This window comes from Ctenocephalides felis, unplaced genomic scaffold (assembly GCF_003426905.1).
Source record: "Ctenocephalides felis isolate EL2017-DRISC unplaced genomic scaffold, ASM342690v1 CF-g0.4_SCAFFOLD_03572, whole genome shotgun sequence".
Lineage (NCBI taxonomy): Eukaryota > Metazoa > Arthropoda > Insecta > Siphonaptera > Pulicidae > Ctenocephalides > Ctenocephalides felis.
The window spans coordinates 43,385,525-43,409,989 of NW_020539726.1; the positions used below are offsets into that span (position 1 = coordinate 43,385,525).

At 30.8% G+C, this 24,465-nt stretch overlaps 1 protein-coding gene across 3 annotated transcripts in view; it reads left to right on the forward strand.

Moving 5' to 3' along the window:
- LOC113387999 (sodium/hydrogen exchanger 3-like) overlaps nt 1-24,465 on the forward strand; it is a 133,472-nt gene that overhangs the window by 102,455 nt on the left and 6,552 nt on the right. For 2 of the 3 annotated variants that reach the window (XM_026625410.1, XM_026625408.1), the window contains 4 exons: nt 6,035-6,094; nt 7,620-7,778; nt 11,971-12,208; nt 14,730-14,849. In XM_026625410.1, coding sequence (XP_026481195.1) covers nt 6,035-6,094; nt 7,620-7,778; nt 11,971-12,208; nt 14,730-14,849 — 577 coding nt within the window. Of the gene's footprint in view, nt 1-6,034; nt 6,095-7,619; nt 7,779-11,970; nt 12,209-14,729; nt 14,850-18,264; nt 18,437-24,465 lie in introns of those variants that run through there. The other variant, XM_026625411.1, reaches the window with a different exon arrangement.

A 24,465-nucleotide genomic window follows, 5' to 3' on the forward strand; every position in this document is an offset into this window, starting at 1 on the left:
TGAGAACTTTTTGATTTTTCATAAAATTAATCTTGACTTTTTGAAATTTTTCAGCACATTTCTAATTTGCACTAATCGTTTCACACATTTTTTTTTACTGATTGGTCGTAGAATATTGTCTGTTTCTAAATTTACTACACGATTTTCAATAAAACACTTAGAAATTTAGAGTTGGAAAATTATTGTTGGCGTAAATATATTTAATATAATAATGTTTAATAAATAGACGAGGAATATTCAATATGTTATCATGTATCAACTTTAAAATTCTCTAAAAAATATTTATAGAGAAATTTTAACAATTTTTAGGAGTCTATTTTCAGATAAAATAATTATGTTACAAAGACGGTCACTTTTGTTGAATAATTGCATGAGTCGGTAGTCGCAAACTGTCAAAAAGCTTTGTCTTTGCTGTTCTATGGAACGTTTTACACAATGTAACTTCTAAAACCTAACCTCAAAATGGCACAAACGTCTGAATATAACTTTACGCGTGTGTCATCAACAAATTGTTGCACTTATGCTAACATTGTTATTTGACTGTTGTGTAATTTGGAGGTTAGGTTTAATGTAAAACGCCTGATCGAAAGCACAAAATAGCCCTTTGACAGTTTGTGATCACCAACTCATGCGATTATTCAACCAAAGAGACCGGTAACATAACTTTTTAATCCGGAGAATTGCTTTCTTAATATTCGAGACATATTATTATTACTTCAATGGCATCAGGCGACATTAATACTACATGAACGACCTAATTTTAAAGTTCCTCAACTTATCAATTAATATAGATATACCTCTATTGAACAATATATATATGAACAACAATAAATTTCTAACAATTTTTTCTATTAAATTTATGGGACACTTCAGCCGTAACATAGCTTATAAAATAGCGTTGTCATGACAACGCTATATTATGCTTATTCCTTATAGTGAAAATTATGAAAATGTCTCTTTATTTGCCGTGCGATCAAGAGTTTTTTACAAATAAACAAAGCAAGGGAGAATGTTATGATAACAGAATTCTAGATTGTGCAGTTATCATAAGATTCTTCCTTGTTTGTTTATTTTAAAATACGCTTGATCGCACAACAAATAGATAAGACATTTTCACAATTTTCACCTCCAAGAACAAGCATAAGAGAGCTCTGTTGCCATGACAACGTTATTTTATGAGCTCTGTTACGGCAGATTGCCCCATTAATCATACAATATTATTTGAATCGTTTATTAATGCATATTTCTTGTCTTTTTTCTCCCATTTCCTGTCTGTGCCCACTATGTGCTTGTGTGTCCACCACGGCTGCCAACTGTCTACGGCTACCAACCAAAACACAAAAAACCAACTCAACGAAAAAAAATCATTGATTTAATAATAACTAATTACGTAATTGTTGATTGTGAATGTTGTTGATGTTGCATGGAAATGGAATGGTTATACATATATACATATATACATATATATATATATATATATATATATATATATATTTATATGTTTACAATTGTTTGCCTTGTATGTATTTTTTATTATTTACCCAGGTGAACCCACCAAATCTGATACCCTCTTAATCCCTAACTCGAACCCTTTTCTCTCGCCGACGACGGTCACAACGACCAGCAATCATCCTTCCAGAAATTTTACGTTAGCTTTAAGAAATACAACGACAAGTTCGAATAGCATCAGTGGCGGCGGTGGTTCTATTACCAAATTGTCCGCCTCTAGTAGTACGAACGAATTAATTAATCAAATCTCGCGTCTTCCGGGTTCGATCCCCGAAAAACGAGGCTGGCACGAACTTACGCGACCGCCGCCAAGACGCCCGAAGGCGGCAGCGACGAGAGCGCCCGAAGCGATGTAGGGCTCAAGCCGACGGCGGCCGAAGTATCGTTGCCTTGGAGGAGGAGGGAGCAGAGTAGGCCGTCGATGCAAAGTTTCGGAGAAGGTTGGGGAATATTAGGGGTTCGGTGTTTTTGTAGTGGTTTTTGAGGAGCTTGTGCCAGTATTGTAGAATCTTTGTAGTTGGTTGAACTTTAAAGTAATTTTGTATACCTGAATTTTTATTTATTTTATACGAAACGAAAGTAGTTGTGGATACATTTCGATTAGAGTAAATTCTCGGTTAACACGGTTCCCATACTACGCGGAGCTAAAAATCCGACATCCCTCCAACTACACGGACTTATTACACGGTTTTTGTTAAACGGCCATAAGTTCCTTGCGCAACCTATGAGTGATTCTAGTAACTTGATATCAAAAGGGAATTATTGTAAGTTTTGTTATCGACTTTCATCTTTTAGACATGCCTGATTATATAATAGCTGTCTAAGAACACGTTTGAACTGACTGCTGCGTCGCGCCAATATTTGGATAAGGTGTCTATGTCATTTCGCACATATTACTCCTACTTCAAGTTGTATTCCTGGGTCTCCATACAGCACGATAAAAATGGTGCGATTTGTACTAACTCTGAGTCTCTCATAGCGCGGTTTCCATACTGCACTACAGTAAACCCTCGCTTTACGCGGCGTACCGTGCAGTATGGAGACCCTGCTTTAAGGGGGTTGTTCTTTTTTTATTTTTCTTTGTTTCGGTTTTAAGATTTTTTGATATTATGAAAGCTAAAAACCTTAGAATTATTTTAAAAAAAATCATCTCAATATCTATTTTTTTGACGAAGTTATAGATATATTTATCTCTATTCTAATTCGCAAAATTTTTTTTAAATAGCTGCCATTTTTTTTCTTCTTGCTTTTTTTCTTTCATTTTGGTAGGGGGACTCGATTCAAACTTCTTCTTCAACGTAGTTTCTTTTTTTTTTGTTTCGGGCGATGCGCAACGAATTTATCTGTGGCACCGCAAAAGAGATCGATTTTGCAAGGCCGACTTTTGCGCCCCCTGGTTAAAAAATGACGGCGAAAAAAAAGAAGAAAACTTTGTAATATTCTATGATTTTGTAATTTTTGTTTAAAAGAAACCGCATGTCTCTATGATAAATACATTTCGAGAAAAACAGAAATAAATACCTTGCATTTTTTGTAACGAAAAAACGAACAACCCCCTTAAGGTGAAGAGTGAAACGAAAGTAGTTACATTTCGAATATATAGTTTTATAACTTGGGGTACTTTTAGGTCATATGAGGCTTCCATTAATCACGTGATCGACTTTTTAATGATTATTGGATCCCCCCTCTTCCTTGGTGATACGTGGTGATATTGAAAATTACCCCCCTCCCCCACCAAACATAACGTGTATTTTTAGTTACGAGAAAAAATTGTATAATTTTCTATTTTTTTTGTTAATGCTTGGATTTTTAAAAAAAATGCAGTTGAAAAATAAATACACGTGATATCTTACTATACCCCTCCTTCCCTCACGTGATATTTTGTCAAACCCCCCTTACCCCTAAAAACCTCACGTGATTAATGGACGCCCCCATAGATAAACAAGTATGGTTTCGCCCCCATGGTTTCCACTTGATTTATTTTTCATGATAATTTTATATTTGATGGACAATGAGTGAAAGCTTAACCCAAACTAGTGGTGTATGGCATCGTGCCTTAAGGCAAATTGCAGGAACTTTCCGTACCTTAATGAAATATTTGAAGAATATTAAATATTTTCAAATAGATTAAGGGGCGTCCATTAATCACCTTAGGTTTCTAGGTGGAGGGGGAGTATTTGACAAAAAATTACGTGGGGAAAGTATGGGTATAGTAAGATATCAGGTGTATGTATTTTTTACCTGAATTTTTTAAAAATAATCTAAACATATTAAAAAAAAATCAAAAATTTTCCAATTTTTTTTTGTAACTAAAAATACACGTGTGTTTGCTGAAGAAGGTGGGATGATTTTGAATATAACTACGTATACCAAGGAGAAGGGAGTGTCCAAAAATCCTTAAAAAATTGATCACGTGATTAATGCACGCCCCCTTATTATAAATACGGTAGCTTTCATTATTCTTATTTTATAGACAAAATATAAAAGCTTATGAATTGGACGACGTTTAATATGTTTACACGAAAAATAAATGAACAAAACTTAATCAATCGAATTTAAAATGAAAGACCTTATCTCATATTTCTAAGAATTATATGAACCGAATTGCAAAGTTAAAATTATTTATTTCAAGTATATAAGTGGGATTTAAATCCTAATTATTTTTGATATTCAAAATAAAACCTTTCTCTAAAAGCAATCGTTTCGTCAACACAAGCAAAAAGTTTTTTGAAACAATCAAATCGGATGTTTGATACTCTTAAAAACTGCCATTATTTACCCATTTAGCTCGGTATCTCCGAAACGGCTGGACCTGCCTTTGCTAAAAACTAATCACCATTTCTCTCCATCATTACGAATTGAATGTTTTTTAGATCATCAAAATCGGATGCTCCATTCTCTCAAAAACTCGATTTCTATTTTTGGCGCTCTTTGCTTCGTATCTCCGTAACGGCTGGACCTACCTTTGCCAAAAACTAATCAGCACATCTCCCTTTCAATAGGAATCGAATGGTTTTTGAATCATTCAAATCGGTTGATCCGTTGAGCCCGATGTACACGACGCTAGTATTTCTTGTAACATCTTTTCTGTCGAGTTTTTATTGTAAGGTGATTTTATTATTATTATTTTATTTAATTCTTATAAATATGAGGTAAGATCATCACAAGAATTTATCCTAATACATATAAGAATTAAATAAAATAATAATAATAAAATCACCTTACAATAAAAACTCGACAGAAAAGATGTTCCAAGAATACCGTACACCTGGCTTGAGACAAAGACAAATGACAAAACTTTCTGGTAACCCAATTTGTTGAATATTTTGCCCTTATCGTCGACTGAAATTTAATTATTTTAATTATATATAATTATGTATATCGCTTTGCTTATTAATATTTATAATATATAATATTATATCTATTAATTATTATTAAATATTGAATCGAAGTTGAGTTGTGTAGTCAGTGTTGGTAGACAATATTTATTTATTTATTCTTATACTATTTTTTTATTTATACTTATTCCGCTTTATCTTGCACAAATCCTTTAGACTTAGACCAAAATAAAAAAATAACTTGCCAATATTTGTAAAAATAATAATAATATTGTTTATTAAACTTTTTTATCGGTGCAAGTTTTGTTTTGGTCTCGGCCTTCTACTGATAGTATTTGCATGTGTATATATGGAAAGTATATATATTTCGTATTTATTTTTTGAAAATAGTTATGGATGGTAATATACTTTTATTATTTATATACTTAGGGACCGATTTTGCCGCACAACAGAAAAATGTTATGGCAAGACCAAGTTACGCTCCAACTTGCATACATTATGCTACTGAATCATACTGGAAACTGTTAAAATGTCATGTATTTGCTGCGCATTCAGGCGTTTTATACACAAACTGCAACGTCATTCGTATGTTATGAAGCTGAGTCAGAAAGACCCTGTTATCTAAGATCGTTGTGTGGTTTCTAGGTTTGGTTTTCTATATGACAACCTGAGAATTATCCCTGACTGCGCAGCAATCACATGGCTTTTTTAATATTTAGTATGGAATGTTCTTTATAACATAGCCTTGCCATAACATTTTTCTGTTATGCGGCAGAATCGGTCCCATAATTTATTTCTGACGTTTCGAAATAATATTGTGTCATCAAAGCGTTAGAAATTAACAGTGCAATGATTTTACTAGAGGAATTATTATTTTTTCTTTATGTTCCTAAGATCTTTGGTTATTTTATAGTTAAATTAAAATATAAATTTATTTGTTCAAAAATAATTATCATAAAAAAATAATAGAAAGCACTTTCCTCAAATATTTTAATCAACTTTCATTGACCAAATATTGTGTCGAAACGTCGGAAATCGTATAAAATTAAAAATAATCAAGTATTAAGTATTTGCTTCGTGCATTAAATCAATGTATGATATCTATATATAAAGCACTGTAATGTAAATATTTAGTATTTAATAATTATCATAATCATTAATTAACTTGTTGTTTTTTATTTTCGAAGAACAAGAATCTGCCATGTCGCCTGATCGACCGGTGAAGAGAATATCGAGGGACTCCGAAGGTAAATTGAATCAAAATTGATTTTTAGTCATAGAACCCTATTTTGTCACTTTGATATTCGTATAGGGCTCTTCAAGACCTTTCAAACTAGCCCTCATATGCCTACCTTTTTCGTCATAACATTTTTACCACTTTTGACCAGCTGTACTATACGAGGTGTGTTCAAAAAGTACCCGGAATTACTAATAATTAAATTTCGCGGGTCTGGAGTGTCTGATTGTCAAAATTTTTTTTATTGTGTTGGTATACATGCCCCTAAAGTATGATGAAATTTTCAGCTATATTCACTGTTTACTTTGTCTGTGGTAGTCGCTAAGGTTCGACGTGTTTTTCTGAGCTCGGCGATTTTTACAATGGAAGAATTGAAAAGTCAAAGAATTTGTATTAAATTTTGCGTAAAAAATGAAATAAAGTGTTGCAAAGTGCAAAAATTCACCAGATATGGCTCCGTGTGACTTTTTCCTATTCCCAAAGTTGAAGAGACCCATGAAAGGACGGCGGTTTTCCTCGATTGAAGAAAATCGCTGAGAGTGCTCAAGGACATATCAAAAAGTGAATATCAAGGGTGCTTCGAAAATTGGAAAAAACGCTGGCATAAGTGTATTATATCTGGGGGGGGACTACTTTGAAGGGGACCACATTAATGTAGACGAATAAATAAATATTTTTTTGAAAAAACGAAAATTCCGGGTACTTTTTGAACAGACCTCGTATATAGTACGACGACTCGTTTGCGCGCATTTGTTGATTACAACTCTTGTAACTTTTAAACGGTTCGTTTGATTTAAATGCAACATTCGGCAAATTTGTTCAAATTTGAATTATATACAATATTGTCTAATATTATAAGTAATTACAGCAACTCGGTGTACTTTAAAATCGCGTTTGAAACTGTTAATTGGTTCTTAGCTATTTATCTTGTACGGAACCTTATTGCTTTTTTGGGTTCATAACTTTAATATTTGTGTAGGGCTATTCGAGACTTTTTAAACGAGCCCCCGCATGCCCACATTTGACGTCATAACAATTTGTACCATAATTGAGCCGCTGTACTATATATAGTACGACAACTCGTTTGAGCGCGATGTGTGATAACTTTTAAACCGTGCGTTCAATTCAATTGCAACATTCGGCAAATTTGTTTAAAATTAAATTATCTACAATATTATCTAAAATTATAAGACCGTACAGAAAGTCCGTTTCTTTAAAATGGCGTTTGGAAATATTCTTTGATTCTTACCTATTTATCTTGTACGGAACCCTATTGCCTTATCGGGTCCATAACTTCGATATTCGTATAGGGCTCTTCGAGACCTTTCAAATGAGCCCCCACATGCCCACATTTGTCGTCATAACATTTTTACCATAATTGACCCGCTGTACTATATATAGTACGACAACTCGTTCGCGCGCGTTTGTTTATTACAACTCTTGTAACTTGCAAACCATTCGTCCGATCAGAATGAAATATTCGGCAAATTCATACAAAATTAAATAATCTACAACATTGCATTTGTATTTTTTAGGTGAGCCCCGCGTATCGACCCCAACGGCCACCGAAAGTGTCCTGCCCTGGAAACGTGGCGACGAGTCGGACGAAGGGGCCCTTCAGCAGTCCGAATTTCCAGCCTGGGCCAGCAATAAGGAGTATTTGGCCTACAATTCGCCTTCGGCCACCTTCTTAGGCAAGTCGAAAAATTGATTTATTTTTTTATTTATTTAAAATACTTAGTGTAGTGTAGTTGTATGGAAAAAGTACAAGGTTTCTCCAATAAATAATAAATGATAATAATGAAAATTAATTTGTCAAATCCTGTTCGTATGTGTATCATTCAATCTGCCATACATATACTGTATCTTAGATTATTTTAATTTTTGCACATCTCAGCTGCTTTTTGCAATAATAATGTAGACATTATATTTTTCTTAGAAATAATCATGAATTTATTATACATATCCTGATATTGCCTAGACTCATAAGTAAATTGAAATTTTTGGCAGATGACAGTTTTCATTTGTTTTCAATGCCAAGTAATGTTTTTTGCAATTATTTCCATTTATTTCTACAATATTACTATATTTTTATAATCACATACATCCTAAAAAATTTCTTTAAGAAACTTCAGAAAGATTTATCTAAATCCGAATAATCGTTTAGAAGGAGTATATTTAAATACATCATTGCAAAAGAATATACAAGATATATTTTGAGATTTTATTTTTTTTTTAAACAAAATAAATTGTTACGTTCTTACAAACTTTTTATTTTATTTATATTTTATTTTATTCTCAGTTTATTTTTTGCATTTAAGTTTTTATTTGTTTTTTATTCTTATTTTTACAATAAACTTATTTTAGTTTCGATTGACAAAAACAAATTGTTACAGTAAAAAAATTACTAAATAAATTTAAAAAATTGCTAAACTTAAGAAACAATTAATTCATACAAATTTTATCCTTTCCCTTTTGATATTTATTTAGTAATTTAATTATTAATATAATATTTAGTGATTAGAATTAAAAAGTTTCAAAATTTTACGTAATGATTTTTTATTCATGCTAACCTGAACCTGCAGGCTAAGAATTCGAGGTATAATATTTTCTATATTATTAATTATATTATTTTTTTATGTTTAAAACAAATTGGTTTCAATTGGCCAGATAATTAAATAGACCTATCGGCAAGTTGTATATTCAAATGGATATGAAAAGAGAATAGAAACTTTAATGTTTCTCATTTAATTTTCAAACTTTTCAAACTTCTTTATCTATTAATTAAACCATATAATAAATTATTAAATTATTAAATAAAACCATAAATTATTTTATATATAAATTATTTTATGGTTTATACATTTTTATTTCACTTGGAGTCGCCTTGTACTTTTTCATTTCAAAATTTAAAATTCAAGCACAAATCCTTTTAGATTTGAATCTATAGTTAGATTAAGATTGTCGCGATTACTAATTTAACTTTTTTTATAATTAACTTAATTTTTTCTGTTTGTTGATGTTAGTCTTTGCTTTTATTAAATAGGTCCGAATTCAGCAAACAATTCTAATGAGAAAGCGAATAAAAGATGTTAATCTGGCTGTAAATATTTTGTTGTGTAACTTAGTTTTGTTTTGTAGATTTGTGTGTATGTGTGTATGTATTGTTTGAATTTTTATTTATTTTGAAATAAATTCTTTGCTTTTTCGCGTTTGATTTTGTAGATTGTTCCACTAATTTTAATCAGTAAATAACGAGACAAAACGTAAACGTACTGTAATGTACGTAACCGTTACGTAACACAAAGGACACAACTGCCTTTACTTTCTAGACAACATTTTATGAACGTAACTGTTACGTAGCAAGTTTATCTAGTGAGGAAAGTTTCGAATAAAAATGAAATCTTGGAAATTTTTTCTTTACAACAATATTTGCAACTTAAATAACTTTCTTGCTTTTTCGCGTTTGATTTTGTAGATTGTTACTAATTTTGATCAGTAAACAACAAGAGTAAAAGATTTAATGTTTGTAACCATTACTTAACTTTAAGGTCACAATTTTGTCATTTTTTGTAAAAAATGAAATCTTGAAAGTTTTTCCTCCACTACAATATTTGCAAGTAAAATAAATTTCTTGCTTTTTCGCGTTTGATTTTGCAGATTGTTTTACTAATTTTAATTAGTAGACAACAAGAGAAAAAGAATTAATGTACGTAACCCTTACGAAACTTTAAGGACACAATTTTGAAAATTTTTGGAAGAAAAGAAATCTTGGAAGTTTTTCTTTTTTTCTTGCTTTTTCGCGTTTGATTTTGTAGGTTGTTTCACTAATTTTAATAAGTAGACATCAAGAGTAAAGGATTTAATGTACGTAACCATTACGTAACACAAAGGACACAACTGTCTTTACTTTCTAGACAACATATGATAAACGTCACTGTTACGTAACAAGTTTAATTTTAAAATTTTTTGGAAAAGAATGAAATCTTGGAAGTTTTTCCTTTACAACAATATTTGCAACTTGAAAGTTTTATTTCGTTTATTTTTTATTTTGTAAAAACAGTGTGTAAATATAAACACTACTACAAGAGAATTATCAAAACCACTTCTATGTCGAAAAGATATTTCTAAAGTTTATACATATTTATAGAATTGGAAAACATATTTTACAGTAATTTTTGACATTATTAGTTTCTGAAATTTATTATGTAATGATATTTTAAGAAGTTTCTGGTTTGATATTTAAAGTGTTGCTTATATAACATGTTGCTCATTTGCAATCTATGCGAAACTGATGGAAAATTTATATAATTTTTGAAAATATGATTTTATTTGATATTTTGCACCTTAGTTCAATACAATAAATAATAAAAAATTGTTTATATATATTTAAATCCTGATAAAAGTACATCACCTTGAAAAAAGGGATTATACATTTATAAAACAAACAAGTTGATACAATTAAGTATCAAGATGTATTTTAAATTTAAAAAGTTTTACTAAATTATATAAAATCATTAATTATTTTATTGCATTATTTTTTATTTTTATTAACTTACATCAGGTTGCATAGATGTAAATGTAACTCACACGCGCATGCGCCTTGCTGGAATGTCTCACACATTTTTTTTTGTTTTTTTTTTTCTTTTCTTACACAATCCTTGCCATTTTCTTACACAATCCTGTGAAACCTGAATCCTGAAATCATTACCATTAAAAAAATATTCGTATTATTTTTTAATTCTATCTATTTTAATTTCATTTTTGTAATTGTTAATTGTTGTCTTTGAATTTTTTTTCTAATTTTTTGACTACATAATTAATAATTTATTAAATCATTCTTATATTTATTTTTGTCAAATATCATTTTATCTACTTCTTAAATTTTATTTGTTGCTTCAATTTTTATATACATATTTCTTTTTTTTCTTAATCTTTCTATCACTTCTTTTAATTTTTCTTCCAAATTTTTATTTCTAAAATTTATTCTGCACTTGTAAATATCACACACAATCTTGTAAACCTCACATGACTTTAATCTATAATTTGTCACATATTTTCAATCTCACTTCCATAATCCAAATGATTTCTAACCTAATCTTCAAAACCCTTACTAAATTCCTCTGCCCTAACATAACTTTGCCTGACCTTTTCTGCCTTTTCCTGACCTTGCCTGACCTTGCCTGACTTTGTCTGACCTTGTCTGACTTTGTCTGGCCTTGTCTGACTTTGTCTGACCTTTCATGATCTTGTCTTACGTTGCATGACCTTTCCTGACCTTGTCTGACATTTTCTGACCTTATTTAACTTTCCCTGGACATGTTTGACCTTGCCTGACCTTGTCTTACCTTGTCTGACTTTTCCTGACCTTGTCTGACTTTTCCTGACCTTGTCTGACTTTTCCTGACTTTGTCTCACCTTTCCTGACTTTGTCTCGTCTTTCCTGACTTTGTCTTGCCTTTCCTGACTTTTCTTGACCTTGTCCGACCTTTCCTGACCTTTCCTGACCTTGTCTGACCTTTCCGGACCTTGCCTCACGTTTTTTAACCTTATCTGACCTTTCCTGACTTTGTCTCACCTTTCCTGACCTCTCCTGACTTTGTCTCACCTTTCCTGATTTTGTCTCGCCTTTCCTGACTTTGTCTCGCCTTTCCTGACCTTGCTTCACCTTTCCTGATTTTGTCTGACCTTGTCTGACCTTTCCTGACCTTTCCTGACCTTGCCTCAACTTTGTCTGATCTTTCCTGACCTTGTCTGACCTTCCCCGACCTTCTCTTACCTTGTCTGACCTTGTCTGACTTTGTCTGACCTTGTCTTACCTTGTGTGATCTTTCCTCGCCTGTATCCATTACCTCGACCTTGCCTGTATCCATTACCGAAATGCAGGTGGTTTAGCGCCGCCTAAACAGGTGCGCTCCGTCATAGGTCTGTTCCGGAAAGACAGCGGCGCCTCCGGCTCGGACACCTCCCTGCACAGGATGTGCGTCGACCACCTGCCGCCGATACCTTCCGGCAGGCAGCTTGACAACGTCGGCGCGGGCGGCCGCAGCCAGAGCGTGGTGCAGGGCCCGGAGGGCAGGGACTTCAGCAAGAGGAGCCACAGCATTGCTTATACGGGAGACAAGTGAGTAGAAAGGAAAGATTAAGAGAAAGGTTGATTTTATGGGATGGATGGAGTGAAGTGCTATTTGTTTGAAACTAAGGGGAATGTCCCTGCAGTGGGCGCCCCTTTGAATAGCGGTATATTGTTAACAACAATGTATTTTAGTTAATTTCAATTGGACCAAAGCCATGTTTAGTAAGGAGGTAAATCATTTTAGAAAGGAACTCAGATGATTTTGATTTTTTTAAATAAATTTGGCGTCAGTTAAGACCTAAAATTTTTCCTCGGTGGGCGTCACTTCTAGAACTCACTGTCAGTATATTTCTTTTATCAACAATGTGTTCTTAAAATTAAATTGTTCGAAAAAAGTGTTCGAAAAATTAAAACCTTAACCTTAGTTTATATCATGGAAGTTTTATACGATAACTATTATCAGTAAGTGTTTTGAATTTATATGTGTGTGATTTAACAATTTTACAAGTATTTAATTAATGTGTATTTTAGTTGAAAAGTACTTTTAAAATTATGAAGTTTTGAAACAAAATGTAATCGTGAAATAATTTTTGAATTGGAAACTAATTTTTAGTTTGAAAAGGTTTGATAATAGGTATTTTATTCTGTAGTTTTTGTATAATAAGTATTTGTATAATAAGTATTTATATGTATTTAAGTATGATTCAGTATTTTGGTATGAATAATTAATGATGTTATTAATTTAAAGAGTGATGAGTTAGAATATTATAATTTTAAATATTTTATTTAAGTTTATTATTTATCAAACATAATTTATTACAATTTTATTAATTTTGCTGAATATTTATATTGACATTATGATGTACAGGTACAAAATGTATTAATTTGTCAACGGTAATCAGTAGCTGCATACGAAATACGGAACAAAAAATGCTCGGCATAGATTCTGATAAAGCGCGCGGCTTGTTCTAAACTTCGATGATTTTTTTTAATTTAAATACTTATCGTAGGCCTATAATATTTTAATATGTTAATTCAGACTAAAAAATCTATCGTCGTACAAAGTTTCATCAAAATCGTCCAAAAATTCTTTCAACAATTAAGAGACTTGTCATAACAATTTCTAGCTAATATCTTTTGGAAAGTTTTTGAAGTCTTAAAATGCGTTTAGAAAATGTTTTCGTTAACGTTTATGAAATTTTTGCTTTTATCTGCACAATTATAAAGAAACGTCTGTGCTGATCATTGTTCAAAACTAATCAACGCGAGTTCTTACCGAGTTTCATCAAATGGCTTTTAAGTTTTTGAAATCGGTTCAGTAGTTTTTGAGAAAACGTTGACGAATGATCAAATTTTATCTCAAATACACATTCACACCAATTTTGGTGTGAAACGATTTAGAATGAAATCGGATTTTCGGGAGAAAACTTCTTGAAAAAGTTTTAAAATCTGGAACTTATGGGACAATTCTGCCTTATAGCATAGCGTTGTTATGACAACGCTATCTTAATCTTATTTCTTAGTGTGAAAATGTTTATCTGTTTGCCGTGCGATCAGGCGTATTTTACAAAAAAACAAAAGTGGAGGAATGTTCTCATAACAGAATCTTCGATAACGTTGCCATGACAACACCATTAATTTATTTAGTTTTATGACTATTATAAGTTTACTAGCAAACCCGACGAACTCCGTTTCGCCACCAGGTGGTTTCGTGAGAAAGATGAAGAAATTTTTTGTTTGTTTTATATTTGAAAAGGAAAAATTTGATTTTATTATACAACAGTAATGAATTTATTTCGATTACAAAAATTAAGTGTTTTTCAGTTAAACTTCTCTAAGTTGAAAATGAAAGTGAATCCGCAAATTATCCGTTTCATGGAAGTGATCGGTAAACCACATTTTTTGTTTTTTGGTCTGACGTTAACACAAACAAAGCGGATGGTTTTCCAACTCGCGAACAGGCAACGTATAACTGCCCATGTAAAAGACAATGATTTTCTGAATAATCTATTTGAAATTTATTCCGCTAACACTAAGCGATTGGCCTTGCGACTTGTTATTGCGAACGCAAGGCGAACTGGTAATTGCAATCGTTTGAAGTCAAACGGAAGACCAGTCGGAATCATTGGTATGTCACCAAATCGCCAGCAATTTTTGATTGAGTGGTGAAATTTAGTGCGTGTACATCATATTTCTTGGCGGCAAGAATTGTTCGTTGACTTAGCCAAACATAATTCTGATAATTCTCACTAATGTCATTACTCGAATTTTTAAATACGGTGCGTGAAGTCCCAGCAATTTTCATTAGGGCACGCACCACTAATTTTCTTAGTTATAAACCTTGCGGGGCCCGAGACCTTTCCAACGAATGCGCAATTGTCGAAATCGGTTCGTGCGTTCTGGAGTTATTTCGTCAGGAAGGAAAACCCGACTTATTTTTATATATATAGAAGATTATAATATTTTAACTCATCACTCATATTCAAGTATCTATTATAACTATTATTATTATTTTGTATAATTTTCGTTTGTGTGTGACTAACCCTAATAATGTGATTGAAAACATCAGTTACCCGGAGTTGGGCAACCCGGGCGACCTGATCAGTCTGGGCAAACCTGCCACAGTGTTTCCGGTGACGGCGAGTCACCGGAGGCAGAACCGGAGGGGCTCAATGCTCGAATTGAGCGGGTGAGTTTTTAATTTTATTAATTAGGAAATTGATTTATTTATTAATTAATTTATTTGATAATTGATTGAAGGGTTTGATTGTTTATGTATGCGAGGCATGGGTGTCGTTGGCTGTTTGCACGTTACTGGTTTTAAATATTGAGATTGCAACTATGCGGAGGAACTATATTTGTGTAATAAAACAACAAATATTAAAATTGTCATTTTTTTGATGCTGTATTAGTAAAGAATGATTTATTAAAATTACACACACGCGTAAGAATACATTTGAGAATTGCTTAAGGGGGTATTCTAGTGTAGAGCGATGAGTTTTAGGTCATTTTTAAAGTGTCGTAAAAGAAAGCAATGAATGTTTTTACTATCCATGTTTTAACCATTTGTTTATTCATATTTTTAAGATACAAAACAATAATTAAAAAATAAAAAAGTTGAAAATTGTAAAAACTGGCAACTGATGAAGTGGGTTGTCTCAAAAAATTGGCACCTCAGTCTTGTAATGATTTCAGCCCTCCTAGCCATCGAAAATGCAAAACATAAAAAGATTATTAATCTACAATGATGTAGCAATCGGCTGAACTAGAGATGAGTAAAAAAAATTTTTTTTCACAAATTGGCGACTGTTTGAAAAAAAGTTTCTTTTTACTATTTTTTTTTGAGTTTCTTGAATTTTTTAAAAATAATAAAAGTAGGAATTTTGGGATGATTCTAGTTCGGACTATAGATAGATCTATAAACAAGACTATCTGAAAATTTCAAATAAATTGGTCGAGTAGAACTCCAGAAATCGTGACAAGAGTACTGAAAAAGTAAGTTCTGAGAAAAGCGCATTTAAAGTTTTGCGTGAAGCCAAACCAGTATGGAGACCGAGTCAGTAAAATGCCTATATCTCCAAAAATAATTCAAATTTTCAAAAACCTTCTCGTACTTGTATTTTTAGATAGTCAAACTTTGAAAATATGAAATAAAATAAAATCGTTTTTTTTGAATTCCTACACTAGAATACCCCTTTAAGTACAATAATGTTTTTTAATATTATTTTCTGGCCGCATCGTTTATGTTACAATCTTGCAAATTTGATGAGTTAAAGTGCAGTTTGTCTATTATTTATTTTATATTTAGACATGGATTTTAAAACAAACGGTACACCAATACTAAATAATCAACTGATTGTAGATAATATTGAAATATTTATACTCTCGATAACTTTGAATTAATTTTTTTATTCTTCGATGAATATAATATAAAATGTATAAAGTATTTGTTAGTCCAAAAATAGTGATAGAAACAAATTATAAATTTACAATATAATTACACATTATGTTTAAGTTCTAACATCTTAATTTATTTTACATTAATAAAATTTATAAGAGTTGCAATCCTAATATTTTGATGTATGAATGAAAACTTTTAATATATTTAATCTAATTGTAAGTGAATGTAAATAAATATTATATATTTATTTATATAAATATATATGTATATATATATATATATATATAATTTTAAATTACTAACAACTTTTGCACGCTTACTACACAGGAGTAGAGCTTTTTATTTAAGCATTTCTAAGCTTTTTAGAGCTTTTTGGAGCTGTAGATTCTTATTAGTATAAAGCTATTAGTTTTAGTTTGCACTAACATTTATATACCTATATAATTAGATTTTAAAGAAAAAATATCGCCAATAATATTTTTTACAAAGGGCGATTTTTTTTGTTAATTATTAATGCATGATAAATTTTGTAAATATACACATACTTTTATTAATCATACTTGCACTTCAATTTTTTAAATTAATATGATAAGTGCTTTTAAATATTTTTATTTATTGTGATCTTTGATATAGAAATATTGAATTTTCTTCAATTGTTCTAATTATTAAATTTTTTGATGGTCTCTCGTTGATCAATTTAGTTCTCGATAGTACATTATTTTTAACTTAGTTCCAATATTATAAAAGTCTTTGGCTATTAATTATTTTATTATGTAGTTTTCGATAATTTAAGTTTCGGATAAATTTTTATCCGAGATGTTGATAGTCAAATAAGAGTTATTGAAATTCTCGACAACCAGATTTTGGCTTACTTACTTCTCTATAACCAAATATTGTAAAATTCAGTTCTCGACATCTAAATATATTGGTCAAGCCTAATATTGGTCAAGATATTTCTTGATAGTCTCATATTGGTCAACAAATTTCTCGATAATCAAATATTGTCTAACTTAGTTCGCAACAGCCAAATATTGGTCAACAAACTTTTTGAAAATCAAATATTTTCAAACTTCATTTTCAACATCTAAATATTGGTCAAAATATTTCTTGATAGACTAACATTGGCCAACAAACTTCTCAATAATCAAATATTGTCAAAATTAGTTCTCGACAGCCAAATATTGGTCAACAAACTTCTTGGTAACCAAATATTATCAAACTTAGTGTTTTTCCACTGGACGTCAAATCCGGCTCGAAGGACCAATGTTTTTTTGATTGAATTTTTCTTTACTTTTTGAAGGACCAATTGTAAAATACTTTATTGATAACTGTATATATTTATTTTATAAGTTATAATAGTATTTACAATAATTTTAATATGTTTTCGATTACGTATTGATTGATTTGATTTTGGTTTGATTATCGATTGATGATTTTTTGTTCATATATATATATCAATAATAACCGCATGCTTTGATTGGCGCGAACACTTAGTTTTCGACAACCAAAAATTAATTAATATACTTCTTGATAGACTAATATTGGTCAACAAACTTCTCAATAATCAAATATTGGCAAAATTATTTCTCGACATCCAAATATTGGTCAACAAGCTTTTCGACAATAATAACCTCGATAAATATTATAAAATTTAGTTCTTGATAACCAAATATTGCCAAGCTTGAGTCTCGACCAAATATTAGTAGTCAAACTTCTAGAAAAACAAGTATTCTATATATAAAATATTTATCACGTCTTTTTTCCACTAAGGGGGCGTCCATTAATCACGTGACGTTTTTAGGAGGAGGGCGGGGGATTGACAAAAAATTACCAAATATTACGTGGGGGAAGGAGGGGTATAGTAAGATGATATCATTTTCAAACATTTTCAAAAAAAATCAAAAATTTTACAATTTTTTCTCGTAACTAAAAATACATCTGATGATTGGTGGGGGGAAGGGCGGTAATTTTGAATATCACCAAGGAGGAGGAGGAGTCCAAAAATCCTTAAAAAGATCAATTACGTGATTAATGGACGTTCCCCAAGTATGTGTACAACATTTACAAAATTTATTAGTACCATTACTTTTTATTTATATGATTTGTTGGGTGCATGTGCATGTGCATGTGTGTGTATATTTCTTCTCTTTGATTTGATATTATTTACAAATTTTCTTTATTTTTGATATTAATCATCGGGCAGACTGATAGTGCATGGACGCAGACCCAGCAGGCACAATCTGTGGAGTTAGTAACAGACATAATGGACATACTGGACAGACGAACAGACGAACAGACTTTAAATTAAATATAATATTGTTATAATTAAAAAGAAATTAACTAATATTGTAGTGTTATAAGTACTTGTTAACTAATTTTATTGTATTTATAATTTAATGTTTATATATATTTATTAGGGTGGTCCTTAATATGGACGTTTTCGAATTTCTTTGCTCCCAAGGGCTCAAATGCTTCTAAATTGATAAAAGAAAATCCTCCAAAAGTTTTAGCTCTTAATATTAACATTTAGGTAGTGCGCAAATCAATTAAAAGTTTCTTATATTTATTTTTAACATATGTCATTAAGTAAATGATTGCGCCATCTGTGTACTCAAATATTATGACACTTAAAAATATTTATAAATCACTTAACCTCTAAATCCATGTGGACTGTTCAACGAAATATTTATTCATCATGGCATCAAAATTAATTTTGCAGCAAAATATTTATTTAATTGGTGATTTTGACGCTAAAATTATCAGTAAATAGTTTTAGCTATTGCTGTTTTTTTCTCTCAAGCCATACGTTGAATAATATTGTTTAGATACTTAACAGTCGGATATTTTTTATAAAAATTGTAAAATCATACTTTTTGCGTTTTTAAATTTTGGTAATTAATAACAATAAATTTGTTGCAATTATTTACAATTTAATTCACATACTGAAATGTTTTAGTATGATATATTTCGAAACATTTAACATACAATCTTTAACCATAACCTTTTTTTCGAATTTTCTTACCTCTTGCATTTTTCACAGTTTCAGACATATTTTGCATTTTCTAAATTAGAAATTTATTTAATTGTGTGCATTGTCAAAATATAATATAAACCAAATGAAAATAAGATTTTGAATTTGGGTCCTCGTTTTGTTTTTTCATATAAAACACAGAATTCATGATGCAAACAAGATATGCATGCTACTATTTATTTAATTGGTGATTTTGACGCTAAAATTATCAGTAATAAATTGCCATCAAAATTACAAGTCTGATATCACAGATGGCGCAAGAATTTACTTAATAATAAATACACGAAACTTTTAATTGAAGTGCGGACTATCTAAATATTAATTTTAGGAGCTAAAACTTTTAGAAAAAATTTTTTTATTAATTTGGAAGCATTTGAGACCTTGGGAGCAAAGAAATTCGAAAATGTTCATATTATGGAACACCCTAATATTTATATTTGTTATTGAATTGATGGAAATACTAGAACATTAGATTTAATTTAAGGGGGTATTCTAGTGTAGAAATTAAAAAAAATCGATTTTTTTTATTTCATATTTTCAAAGTTTAACTATCTAAGAATATAGATACGAGAAGGTTTTTGAAAATTTGAATTATTTTCGGAGATATAGGTATTTTACTGACTCGGTCTCCATACTGGTTTGGCTTCACGCAAAACTTTAAATGCGTTTTTCTCAATACAGACTTTTTCAGTACTGTTGACACGATTTCTCGAGTTCTACTCGACCGATTCACTTGAAATGTTCAGAGAGTCTTGTTTATAGACCGATCTATAGCCCGAACTAGGATTATGGCAAAATTCTAATTTTTACTATTTTTAAAAAATTCGAGAAACTCAAAAAAACAGTAAAAAAAACACTTTATTTTCAAACGGTCGCCAATTTGTAAAAAAAAAATTTCTTACTCATCGCTAGTTCGGGCGATTGCGACATCATTGTTGAATAATAATCTTTTTAATTTTTGCATTTCCGATGGCTAGAAGGACTGAAATTATGTCAAGACTGAGGTGCCAATTTTTTGAGACCACCCACTTTATCAGCTGCCAGTTTTTACAATTTTCAACTTTTTTGTTTTTTAATTTTTGTTTTGTATTTTAATAATATTAATAAACAAGTGATAAAAAAATGGATAGTAAAAATATATCCATTGCTTTCTTTTACGACACTTTAAAAATGACCTAAAATTCATCGCTCTACACTAGAATACCTCCTTAATGGTGCAGCCATCTAGCGGGTTTCTTTCACTATTTTATTTATTTGCTATGAATATTACTATAATAGTATTGCATACAAAAATTTCACTATCATTTAGACTTCGACCTTACTATTACCTTTACGACAGACTGTTACCCATTTAGAAAGCATGTAGAATTCTTCCTTCAATCTTTAACATGGAAGCATGCGGTCGAATAACCAAAAATCGAGTCGAGTAGCTAGTATAGTACTATTCTAGTTGCATGCCAAGCACCTCTAAAACTATAAAAAAATGTATTAAAACACCCAAAACTAAACCACAGTAAGTCTCAATGACAACCTAGGATGGGATTAGAGCACTAATCTAAATGAGCCTAAGCCTAAAAGAAGTTTCGCATTAACCAACACTACTTGTGGCTTTGTTGTACTAACACGGTAACTAACCAACTATTTATTTATTTATTTTTGGTTTTGGTTTTGCTTATATGCTTATATTGCTTTTTATAAAGGAGCACCGACAGGAATTACTGACAGGAAAATTAGTAAAACTGTCAGTGCTCCTGAATTTGCAGCAGGACTATGTTGGTGGATCGATTTAGTGGTTTATTGAAATTTGTTAGCATTTTATTTACTTTTTAATTATTTGCTCCCTTAAGAAATGTTCAAGACACTTTTGGGAGTTGGAGCCATTTTTGTCTCTCTAACGTGAATTATCTGATAAAGTGTATGTCTTCTCCTTTCGGGAATTTTATTTGTCATCTTCCTATTTTATAATGATTCCTTAATTTTATAACCTTGGTCATATCTTTTATAATAGAGCATCTTTTTTGAAAGCCGTCATTCTTTTCCTAAGACTTTTTTCAGCTTTTCCTAAATTCTTTTTTTCCTGACCAGACATTACTTTTTTAATGCTTCTTTTATAATTTTGATCCATTTTTAGAATCTGTTTTTTGCCCTTGGATCCCTTTTCTTTTCCTTAATTCCTTTTTTGTTTTTGGAGATTTTTTGCCACTACCGGAGACCTTTTCCACCTTCAATATTTTCTGTTTTGTGAGACCATATTGCCATATTTATAAAACTTTATACTTTATTACCTCTTCTGGAGCCTGTTTTCTCCTTGAAGCCATATTTGTAGACCATTTTTTCTCCTTGGACAGGCCATTTCCTCTTTAGGCAGACTATTTCCTCCTTAGGCAGACCATTTCCTCCTTAGGCAGACTATTTCCTCCTTAGGCAGACCATTTTTTTCTTTGGAGGCCTTTTTTTTATTTGGAGGTCATTTTTATTTAGAGGTTATTTTTTCCTTTGGAGGCAATTTCCATCTTCGGAGGCCATTTTCAACTTTGGACACCATTTCCATCTTTGGAGACAATTACCATTTTTGGAGATCATTTCCATCTTTGTAGACCATTTTCATATTTGCAGACCTTTTCTTCTTTTTGGGCAGACCATTTCCTTCTTAGGCAGACTATTTTGGAAACCATTTTTTGAAACCATTTTTTCTTTGGAGGTCATTTTTTCTTTGGAAGTCAATTTTTCTTCGGAGACCATTTTTTTCTTTAAAGATTATTTTCATCTTTGGAGACCATATCTCCTCTTTGGGCAGACTATTTTCTCCTTTGGAGACCTTTTCTCCTTCTTGGGCGGACAATTTCCTTCTTTGGAAACCATTTTTCTTTGGAGACCATTTTTGAAGGCAATTTTTTTTCAGAGACCATTTTTTCTTCAGAGACCATTTTATCATCTTTGGAGATCATTTCCTCCTTTGGCAGACCGTTTCCTCTTTTATAGACAAATTTTCCATCTTTGGAGACCAATTTTTCAACTTTAGAAACACAATTTTCATCTTTAAAAATAAAATTTTCATCTTTGGAGACAAAATTTTCATCATTGGAGACAGTTTGGAGACCATTTTCATCTTTGGAGTCAATTTCTACTTTTGGATTTCTACTTGTGACGACTTTTGGAAACCTTTCTTTTTTTTGGAGTTTATTTTTTCCTTTTGGAGACCATTTTTACCTTTACAGGTCTTTTCTGCTCTTGAAAAGGTCACTTTGGTCCTCTTTTGTTCATTTGGAGAAAATTTTCACTTTTGGAGAACTTTTTCTCTTTTTCCACTTCTTCCCACCTTTTTTGTGTGTATTTTGAAAAGGTCATTTTAGGAGTACGTTTTCTATTTTTTTACCTTTTTTTCTTTTAGATCAGTTTTCTCCTTTTGGATGTCCTTTCCTCTTTTGTAAACTGTTTCCACGTTTTGGAACCATTTTTATATTGAGAGATCTCTTTAAGGATGTTTTCACTTTTTGTTACCTCTCACTTTTTTTTGAATACTATTTCAACTTTTGGAGACCATATTCAGGACATTTTTGAAAAGGTCACTTTTGGAGTACGCAACCTAAATTTTGGACGTTTCATCCTTTTTTTGAGTCGCCTCCTCCTCCTTTTAGATTTAAATTCTTGGTTTGCATACTATTTTTGTTTTTGGATACAATTTTTATATTTGGAGAAGATTTTCACTTTTGAAAAGGAAAATTTTGGAAAACTGCTTTTTTTTGGGACCTTCTTGTCTCTCCTTTGCATCCTTCTTTTGGATCCCTTTTCTTTTTTTGTAGACTATTTTGCATTGTGGGGACAAGTTTCACTTTTGAAACGCCTTTCTACTTTTGAGAAGGGGAAAACTTCTCATTTTTTGGGCGTTCTGTTTTTTGAATCACTTTTCTGCTTTAGGATTATTTTTTATTTTTACTATTCTCACCCTCGTCTTGTTTTTGAGCCGTTTTCTCTTTTTCATTTTTATTCACTCATATTACCTCTTGGAGCCCTTTTTTTTGGAGACCTTCTCCTACTTTAGAAAATTTCCTTAATTTTTGAACTTGTCCACTTTTTGGAAAAGCTTATGGATAATGTAAATATTTGATACAGTTGATCCTAATCTAGTACTTAATTGATTCTTTTACAATTTTCACGGTTACAAGAAATACAATGGATATTATATTAAAAATGTATAAATTTCAATGAACCACAAATCGACCATTTATCCAGCTGCAAAAAATAGCCTATCAGCTTAATTCATGTAGAGTAGAGTAGATTTAGTTTTAACTTATAAATTTCATAAAACTGATTCAATAGTGTACTAAAACATGTCGATATAATAATATAAACATCAATCAACACATTTTACATAATTAATACAACATCACACACACATTTAAATAAAATTCATAGTAAAAAATTACTTTAGTGATGAAAACAAAATATAAAGTCTCAGCAATTTTATTTTCAAAATTAATATATTATTATACATCATTGTGAATCGTTTTATCTATTTACCATCCTTCATATTATGTGATCGTTTAAAAAAAATGTTGGTACTATTAACGCCTATTAACAATTTAACAGCTATTTGAATTAAATTAAATTAAATTAGATATTTAGTTTGAATTTTGTAAATAACCGTTGAAATCAAATTTCAGGGCTTATTCGGACTAAATTACCGTAATTGATTTAAAAAACATTCTGTAGTTTTTAAAACCAAAATATAAATATCAATCGATTGATAAAAATATATACACACATGCAGACTTTCCAACACATCTACACAAAGGTATATTACATGTTTTAGTATTTTAGTACTAATATAATGAATTTATATATATATATATATATATATATATATATATATATATATATTTAGCAGTATTTAAGTTACTAACACGTATGAATAATTTTATCTTTATTTTGTGAAGGTGTTATATACGTATTCAGAATTTCGAGGACTATTTGGTGTTTATTTTGTAAGTTGAAGTTGTTAATATTCTACTTTATTCTAAATTAGTGTGATATGATACTAAAGGAATAAATCGACCTGTGTGTACGAGTGCCCCTTATAGACGACATCTAGTGAGTCGACTTTTGTTTTGAATTTCATCACTCAGAGTTTAATTATTGAGAAGACTTGAGATTATTTGAAGTGTTGTTTTTAATTTTTCGTAGGGTAAGTTATAGTATTCGCAAAAAAATCGAAAGTGAAAATTTACGTTTCAAAGGCTTCTGAACATTTTGGCATACCTTAGAAAAAATTGATGTATACATGTGTGTGTGTGCGGAGACATTTTTCCATCTTTGGAGACATTTTTTCCATCTTTGGAGCGATTTTTCCAACTTTGGAGACATTTTTCCATC